This window comes from Crocodylus porosus, unplaced genomic scaffold (assembly GCF_001723895.1).
Source record: "Crocodylus porosus isolate Cpor-Errol unplaced genomic scaffold, CroPor_comp1, whole genome shotgun sequence".
NCBI classification, from domain to species: Eukaryota; Metazoa; Chordata; order Crocodylia; family Crocodylidae; genus Crocodylus; species Crocodylus porosus.
Genome location: NW_017728906.1, coordinates 8294453 through 8304065, shown reverse-complemented (window position 1 = coordinate 8304065; position 9613 = coordinate 8294453). Strand labels below are relative to the sequence as shown.

At 40.7% G+C, this 9613-nt stretch overlaps 2 protein-coding genes across 7 annotated transcripts in view; one reads left to right on the top strand and one right to left on the bottom strand.

The window, feature by feature from the left end:
- ARL13B (ADP ribosylation factor like GTPase 13B) overlaps positions 1–9613 on the bottom strand; it is a 68493-nt gene that overhangs the window by 19516 nt on the left and 39364 nt on the right. For all 5 annotated transcript variants that reach the window (XM_019528664.1, XM_019528667.1, XM_019528665.1 and 2 more), the window contains one exon: positions 655–760. In XM_019528664.1, coding sequence (XP_019384209.1) covers positions 655–760 — 106 coding nt within the window. The remainder of the gene's footprint in view (positions 1–654; positions 761–9613) is intronic.
- The window catches only part of STX19 (syntaxin 19), a 13048-nt gene continuing 10820 nt past the window's right edge, over positions 7386–9613 (top strand). The window contains exon 1 of one of the 2 annotated variants that reach the window (XM_019528669.1): positions 7386–7659. The gene's annotated coding sequence lies outside the window, so the exon portion shown is untranslated. The remainder of the gene's footprint in view (positions 7660–9613) is intronic. The other variant, XM_019528670.1, reaches the window with a different exon arrangement.

Below are 9613 nucleotides of genomic sequence, written 5' to 3'. Positions count from 1 at the left end.
AAGAGCCATGGCTCTGCGCCGTGCCCCACCCGAGCTCTGCAGCACCCACCCCTGCCCCACTTCCTCTCTGACTGCGGGGGCCTCAATCTGCCCCCCTCCCCCCCCAAGTTTACCGGCTGGACGCTGCTCGCCAAGTTGCTGGGCTGTATTCCTGGCTGCATGCATGCATGTTGCTGCTGTGCACTTGCACATAATAGCATTTATCAGCGACATTAAATCAGCCACATCAGCCAAAAAAAGTCGACTGCTGATAATGTTAATTTTCCTTTTATCGGTGCTGAAATTATAAGGAACGATGCATCGGTGCACCTCTATTTTTTAAAAATAATTACAGTCTGGTGCAGCAACTACAGCCTGAGCCCATTTGCAAGTAACATTTCCTTTTTGACAGTCCAAAAGGCACAAATGCAAGGTGATTATTGAAACAGCTCACACTACAACTACACTTACAACATGCAAAGTATCACTGCTGAGGTTACAGATCTACGGGTTCCCGTGCTGTCACAAGTGTATTTGTTTTATATGCCACCTTTTGCAAAAAAGGTTCAGAGCAGCTTACAATAAGAAACAAAACAACTTATAAAACCAGAATAAACTATTAAAATAATATGGCATATATCTCAAAAATAAAATCAGCAACAATGATATACTTACAATTTGACATAGACATTTATGCTCATTGACAAGTTTTTCTAGAGATAAGCACTCTATTACATCTGCTTCTGCCAAAGCTCCTTCTCTGTCTTGTTTATTCGCTAGCCTAGAAAAAAAAAAAAAGGAGACCAGAAGTGAGAAGACAAGAGAAGATACCCACCATCATGAATCAAAATTGAAGTCAGCAATATGAAGAGGCTTTAGCAAAACTCCCAATATACGCATTATAAAAATTAAGGATAGATAGATGGGAAAAAAGAAAGAAAAACAGTAAAGAAAGATTGCCACTTGTCTCAGTTACAGTACCTACATCCTCACCCACTTAAAAGAGAAACAGTAATCATTTGTCCATATACCATTTTCAATATTCAAAGAGCTACACAAATATTGCTCCTCACAATGCATCAGTATTTTAGGCAGTTATAATTTACAAAGGAGGGGATGGAGGCAGAGTGCTTAAGTGATTTGTACTCAAGGCCACAGCATAATAAGGCTACAACAACCTCTAAGTTTAGAGCAGCCAACTTGCAGATTCCCATGTCAGAAATTGTCCCCATCCTCATTCCTCTGCATCAGAAGTTGGCAACGTACTGCTGACATGCCGGATCTGACCTGCAAAGAGATCTAATTGACCCACAACGCATGCCAAAAAATAATACCACTGGTAGTCAGTCAGAATTAGGCTTGTGGTCCCTGAGACTAGCACAAGGGGTTGGTAGCCACTGGCAGCCCACTGAGCTCAACAAGTACCATTGTGGGGGAAGTGGGTGGTCAGGAATGGGTCCACAGCACCTTGGCCGGAAGAATCATTTGGGGGCTCAGGCAGTGGCAGGCAGACTGTGTCTATGCAGGAGCAATGTGGTAAAAAGCAGGAGTGGCAGGCAGTGGGCAAGGCAGGGTTAGGGGCTTGAATATAGAAGATTTTTATGGTGTTTACGTATTTGATAGAGCCTGTGGAACAAGCCAAAGGGCTGGAGCCGAATCTGTACAACAGATGAGAGAAGGATAAGGAAAGCAGCAAGGTGATATGGCTACAACTAGTTACATTTTCAGTGGAATATAGAGCTGATATTTATTGCTTGAATTCAGTCTGGCATGTGGCTAGATGCCAATTCTTAATAGAAGAAGGTCTCATTGACAACGCTGTTGATAAACAGTTTTCTTCACCCACCTGCATCAGGCCCAGAGAGCATGACTATTCTTGGAAGCAGATCTTGCTGCCATAATCCACTGCTTTATGACTTCAGGAGTAGAATACTCTGCTGTGTTCTATGCAAGGCTACGCCCAAAGTCCAACAGAAACGTAACCTGGCACAGAACTCAACAGCCATCCGGGCAGGTAATATATTTATCTCAGTATGGGCAGAACGCAAGCAGACAATCATTCACTGTAGGACTGCTCCAGAACAAAGAAGAGTACTTTCATATAAAAAAGTGAGTCAGTATCTTAGAACCAATTTAAATTAAACTGGACCATCGTTTTAGTTTCTAGAAAACTTACGCCACTCCCCACTGTTGCCAGTGAAAACAGTTTTTAAAATAAAATCAGTGTTCCCTTGAGACATCTGAAATTCATTCAAAGCTGCATTAAGTGCCTGAAAGTAAAATAAACTATTTTGGAGCTGAAGACAAGAAAAGTATAATAAATAAGGAGCACAAATGGTGACAAATACAACTTTGTGCTTATGACGCATGATTTGGAAGTTGTAAACATTCCCTTTAAACAAGGACTTCTACCCATGTGAAATAAGTCATTCACTTGTAAAACTCTCTTAAAAGGTCAGCCATACAGAAGAAAGGGCACAATGTCAGTGTAATTTAACCTGTGTTGGAGGAATCAGGAACCAAATCCTGTTCCGGGACGGTAACTGAGCCAGGGTTGCCTGTGTTTGGCTTGCTGAGGGTGGTTTGGTGGGTTTGTGTGCTTGGGTGGGGTGTGTGCTCTGAACAGCTGAGTGGCCCGATTGCTGACTGATTGCTGCCTGGGTGCGACAAAGGGCCTAAGCCAGGCCAGGCCAGGCCAAAGAGAGATCTATAAGGTCACTCTAAGCTATGGGGTGGGGGGGAGGGGGAGTAAGCAAACAGGACAGTTTGCAAGCTGTTCAAGTCAATTTGCAGGTCAGTTTGCTGCACCCTCTTCGAAGAGGAGCCTGTAAAGTGAGATTCTTTTTTTTAAATATGTGATTAGGGCTGGCTAGCCTACATGTTTTATTTCAACAGCTAAAACTCAGCAGCTAGACCAAGACTTAAATCCCTTGTTTAACTAGATACCAGAACAAAGGGGAGCTTGCTAGGAAACTCTCACATTGTTTTACTGTAAGCTTGCTGAGAGGAAAGAGGTTTGCAAAGAAAAAGGATCAAGGAACAGCAAACAGGCCAGTTACAGAGCAGTTTGCTAGGGAAGGTCTGCTCAGAAATAGAGGCAGAAAGCGAGAGGCAGCAGGTTAGAAAACCCAGAGACATGGATGGAGGACGTTGCAATCCCAGAGCCACTGCCACTTCCAGCTCTTCCTCTGCTTCCACCTGCGAGGTATCTGTCCAGGCAGGACCACACACTATCGGGGGGGCTTCAACCCAGATCCTGGTTTGGCACCGAGCAGACTGTGGCTTGCAGGTTCCTTCCAGTATCAACCAGGTGGGGGAGTGCCTGCAATGTGAGCAGTGCCTTCTGGTAGTGTCCCTCAGGGAGAAGGCAAGGTGGTGGTGGTTAGAGACTCCCTTCTGTGGGAGACAGAGGGATCCATCTGCCAGCCTGATCTGTTGTTCCAGGAGGTCGGCTGCTTGCCTGAAGCCAGGATCCAAGATGTCATGGAAGGATTACTGAAATTCATCCAACCCTTGAACTACTACCCTATGCTACTAATTCATGTGGGCACCAATGAAATGATACTGCCAGGGGTGACCTGACCAAATCACGAGTGACTACAAGGCTCTGGATGCAAGGGTGAAGGAGATGGGCATAGAGGTGGTAGTCTCCTCAATCCTTCCAATCAAAAGGAAAGGGCCCTGGCAAGAGCGGACACATCCTGCAGATCAATGCATGGCTGCTCAGGTGGTGTTGCCAGCAGGGATTCGGCTTCTTTGACTGTGGGATGCTGTTCCAAGATGAAAGATGGTAGAAAGAGATGGGATCCACCTGGTGAAGACAGGGCAAAGAGCACCTTTGCTAACTTAATGAGGAGGGCTTTAAACTAGGTTCACCAGGGGATGGAGTCCAAAGCCCTGAAGTAAAAAGGGAAGCACAAGACCTGGAAGAAGCACAAGGAGGCGGCAACAGGGGAGCTCTCCTTATTCTCCCTGAGAAAATAGGGCAATCAATTAGTTGCCTCAGGTGTCTGTACATAAATGCATGGACCTTGGGAAACAAGCAGGAAGAATTGGAAGTCCTTGCACATTCACAGATCTATGACACGTTTCGAACAGGAGGGACTAGTGGGATAGCTCAGAAGACTGGAGCACTGTCATGGGTGGGTACAGGAAGGACAGGCAGGGGAGAAAAGGAGAAGGAGTTGTGTAAGTAAAAGAAAATGTATGATTGCTCTGAGCTCCAGTATGAAACTGGAGATAGGCTAGTTGAAAGTCTCTGGAGTAAAGTTAGAGAGGTAAGCAACAAGGGTGGTGTCATGGTGAGTGTCTGCTATAGACCACTTGTGGAAGTTTCCTGATTATAGGCCCTGGTTCTCATGGGGGACTTCAAATCACCCTAAAATCTGCTGGGAGGACAATAAAGCCATGTACAGGCAATCCAGGAAGTTTCTGGAGAGTGCTGGGGACAACTTCCTGGTACAATTTTGCTGGGGAGACAAATTAGGGGCTGTTCCTCTTGAGCTGCTGCTCACAAAGAGGGAAGAATTGGTGGGAGATGTAGACATGGATGGCAACTTGGGCAGCAGTGACAATGAGACAATCGAATTCAGGATCTTGACTAAAGAAAGAAAGGAGAGCAGCAGAGTATGGACCCTGGAATTCAGAAAAGTAGACTCTGACCCCACTTGGGGAAAGATGGGTAGGAAACCCTTGGGAGGCCAATCTAAGAGGGGAAAGGAGTCCAAGAAAGCTGGCTGCATTTTAAAGAAACCTTACCAAGGGGATAAGAACAAACCATCCTGATGTGAAGGAAAAAATAGCAAACATAGCAGGTGATCAGGTTGGTTTAGCAGAGAACTGTTTGGTCAGCTTAAATACAAAAGGAAGCTTACAGGAAGTGGAATCTTGGACAGATGACTAGGGAGAAGTATAAGAATATTGCTCAGGCATACAAGGATGAAGTCAGAAAGGCCAATGTGCAAAAGTTACTAATGCAAACCTTAGCTAGACTGTGAGATATTCAGCAAAGAGACTGAGTGCTTGGGTATCACCCAGAGCAAACCAACCCTGATCCTGAGTAGAGCTTTTGAGCACTAGCAAAAAAACCAAACCAAAACCCATAAAATATCATGTATTAGCTAACAGTTGGAATTTTTCCAACCATCACATTCCTACCATTTATACTGCAAACAATTTAGCTCAAGGGGTATCGGCACAAATGCATTCTAAAAAGGGTAATTTGTGAAGCTTTTTGCAAACTGCCCAATAGATTGGCTTCCAGTACAGGCAATCCTTGACTTAAGATGTTTCGAGTTACAACAAACAGCACTTATGACATTTATAAATTGACACCATTTCGACTTTCTGATGTCATTTTCCACTTTACGATGCTTGATCTGATGCCACACCATGCCAGCAAACAAGTTCGCTGCATCGCCCATCTCCCTGGAGAACATCTGTCCAAACTTCCTTGGACACTTTCTTCAAGAAAGCAGACAAGACTCCAGAAAAACCTGCAGCCAAGACTACTGAGAAGACTCACCCAAGAGCCCTTCAAAAGTCCAACCAAGAGCCCTTCAAAAACTCCAGCAAGATCACCTCAAAGAAGTCCTTCCAAATCAATATGATTGCTATTTACAATATAGTGTAGCTGTATTACTCATCTATAATTGACTGAGTACAAAATTCTGGGTTATTTCTGGTGAAAATAAGGTATAGGGCCTTGGTTCAGGAACCAGTCCCCCATTTATAACATTGTTCCTATGGGAAAATTGGTTCCAAGCTACGTTTCAACTTAAGACATGCTTTTCAGGAACCAACTGTGTCAGTGGACTGCCTATAAAAAGGCAAACTGGAGGGCTAGTCAGATGGGAAAGATAATGCATGACAGTCGATACATTACAGGTACAACAAAAAGCTATTGCACAATGCTATCCAAAAAGCTGTAAAAAAGGTTGGGCAGTCTGAGTAATGGAAAAATTGTCCTGTCAAGTCAGTGTTCTAAGGAGAGAAGGGGAAAAAATTCTTATTTCAAAATTTGGTGACAATTTTTTACATTTGCTGAAAAGAATCTTCTGTCTCCAAACCAGAAAGTTTGAACAATGTCTTTGAATATTGAAAGCAAGATCAAATTCTATGAGCTAACAGTTGAGAACAAATTAAATACGTTTCAAATGTAGAAGAAAAGCAGATATAAGTAGGAGACAGTGAGCTTTGCATTATGTAGAGTTCTGAGGAAAAAGAGAGGGTGAGTTAAGCAGGTTATGTAGAGAGATGAAAAAAAAACACAAAAGCTTAACATGGACAGAAACAGAGGAACTCTCTAAAGAAGAGAAGAAAAAAACATGACTTCTGTGGACACTGACTTGAGTAAGGGATGACAACTAATGGAAAATAGATCTCTCTTTATGTATGTTTTAGGGAAATATCTTTAAATGTTAAATCTGTTATTTGATTATTTGGATTTGTTAATAAAGTTTTTATAAATGCTAGGAGGTGTTTAAAATAAAGTTTATAAAAATGCTGGAAAGGAGGTGAATTGTTTCCATAAACATCATCAAGATTTATTTTAAAACAAAAAAACCCACCAGGAACATATAACTTATGAGTACATGTGTAGAGAAATTAAATTATATTGTCAAATGTCATAATATGTACTGTCTGAAAGAATTAAAATGAACACTTTGAGAAGAATCTAAGACATAGCAAGGCAGAACTACAATAATTGTTCCTAATTGGTGCAGGTCAGTCAACAAAGGACAACAGTATGAAAAAGAAAAACTTATGATACCCATTGTCTTAAAACCTTATCATGACAACTAAAGAAGGAGCTTTCTACGATTTAAAAAAAGGTTAGACTTCCAAGCCAAAACCATAGGGACCCACATTTTTGTGGATGAAAAATTGAGATTTGATGCTCTAGATACAAAATACTTAGGGAGAATACAGTCATAAAAGCACTGCAAATGACTTACCTGGACTGGGCAAAGTAGCCAGGGTATGGACTAAACTGGTGAAGAAAACTCAGAAAACTGGTAAAAAACAATAGGTTGATAGGTCCTACCATTGCTGTACATTTTTCCTTTGTATTATTCTTTCAAGTGAACTTTTGAACAGAGTTAAAGACTTAAGTAACTGACTATACAACCTGAACATTGCTCTTGGGTTCCCTCTTTTCCAAGTAAGTTTTGTAAACAGGCTTATGATCCTTCCTTCCACATAGTTTTTGCAGTAAAACGGATCTCCCATTCAAGGAGTAATTTGAAATGAGTACTGCACTTACTATTGTATGTGCAACATACAGTATTTGTAGGCTGGAAGTATGGTATCTAAGGAGCTAGTCACAGACACTCCCTGCGATTGGTCTGTTATAATAAAACAATCCGCCCCCAGACAAGGCTGGGTTCCAACAGGCAAAACCAGATTCCCCAACTGTAAAGTAATCAATTTGCTCTTTTACTGCAGTACTAACAAGTAAGCTTCCTTCTCAGAGCACAACCCTCTGAAATGACCTGGCTCCCTCCAGTTGATTAAGGAGCATTAGGCACACAGAAAATGTTTAATGGAAAGCCACTCACAATCAATTATTTAAGCAAGCATTCAAAAAAATACTTTTCAGATTATACTGAGTCTGCCCTCAGAAGTAGGATTTCTACACTGGAGGACCTAAAGAAACTGCCACCATCAGAAGATTACAAGGTAAGCTGCATGCTTTTGTTTTGTATTAAAACTTGCATATAATACAGAAAACAGGCTGCATTAAAGTTTAGAATGGAAATAGCTATGTGTAAAGATACAAATAATGGATTTCTGCCCTGAATTTGATAGTGTTACTAGCAAATATGTTCTCAGAGCTCTGTTGCTCATGCATATGAATGTTAATTTGCTAGACAAGTTTTATGCATAAAACTTGTTTCTTTTGGAAGTACATCAGAATTACCTTAAAGGAAAAACTTGCTTCTAATTTTCCAAGTCAATAAAACTTACCAAGTTCTGCTTACCAAGGTTCATATTTCAAAACTGTGGGAGGTATGTGGCAAAACATACTTGAAATGATATGCCTAAAGTGTGCTCTATTTGATTTATCAAATTAAAGTTTACCATATGAAAGAACTTGGTTACTCCTTGTGTTTTCATACTTGTTCCCTTCCTCCCAGGTACTGCATATTGATAACTGTACAGCTGCTTATATTAAAAGTGAAACCGCTGAAACATTTTTAAGTTGAACAGATCTTTATTACAGCTAGAGAAGTCCTGAACTTTATTTGAAGAGTACTAGGAAAGGGAGGGTTTACCACCCAGTAATTATACTTCTCTTAAATGCCAGGAGTGCACTCAAGTTAAAATATGAAGCCCTTTAAAAATGCTAATTTTATCTTACTTTTGGTTTTGCCTTTTTCTAGAACATAAAGCTATTTAAGCCAGAGAAAAACAATTCATAGTGCTAAAATTTTCTAAAAGCCAAAAATGCAAAAGTTCAAAAGGTTATGAGGTGGATTGATCTAGACATGGAAAAAAAGACATTTATGTTACACATTCATTTCCTCTTATTCTAACTTACACCCAAAAGTAAAGAACTGTTCCAAATGCTTTCTACTTTTCCAGTAAGCCCGCTGCATTTCCACTTTTTTAAAGTTTCTCTCTCAGTTTGCATGAAGATCTACAAAGTTTTAATTTGGTTCTCTTTGATTCTCATATATTATCAAAATGCAAATACCAAAAGGAGAGCACTGGCTCCTTAAAGAAAAATCCACTGACAATGATAAAAAAAAAAAAAGTATTTACGAAACATTCTATCGGATCAGTTTGAAGAGCCCGTCATTATGAAGCCTAAAAGTTTTGGGCCAAATTTGACATGACAGGATAAATCATACGGTTTTGTTTAATGCATTAAAGACTTTAGAAACAATTATACAAAATTCTAATAAATGTGGCATACAAAACTCATGAACAATGAAATAAATGTCCAGGAGGTCAAAATGACAGTACCAGTACTGTGAGCATTAACAGAAGTATTTCAAAAGGAATGTGTTTCCATAAGCAACATTAGTTTAATCTAGAGATTACAGACCTGGGTCTCATACTAGTGTGATTAATTATTCTGTGGGGAGAATTCATGCATATGTTGTGAGGAAAAACAAGAGATGGCGGTTGCAGTTGACCTTTTCAGTTACCAGCAAAAGAAAATGGATATGTCCTGTTTGGGGTTTTTTCTATGGTGTACAGGGAAAGCATGAATTTAATTAAAAAGTCATGCCTAGTCAACCAAGTTCTTTTTGAAAGGTCCTATGGACAACTACTAAAAAGAATGACAGGCTGGTACCTGAAAACTGAAGCCTCTGCAATCAAAGGCAGGAGAAGATTTTTCTTCTGTTTACAGTTCGTCTTGTTCCTACCCAGGAAACACCCTCCTGACCTACCAGTTATGAAGATTTCCCCCCCCCTCAATTTTATATCCATTCTCTTCCAATTAAGGGCAGAACAAAATTTCATCCCTCTTCTATAGCACTTCAAGTACCCCCCCCCCCCAAAAAAAAACAAAATTATGATTTTCCTGCCCAAAAAAAAATAACTGAAGACAATATTCTTGATTTCTAATATATGAAACAGGTACATACAAGAATTCACACATACCTTCAGACTTTCCTAATGC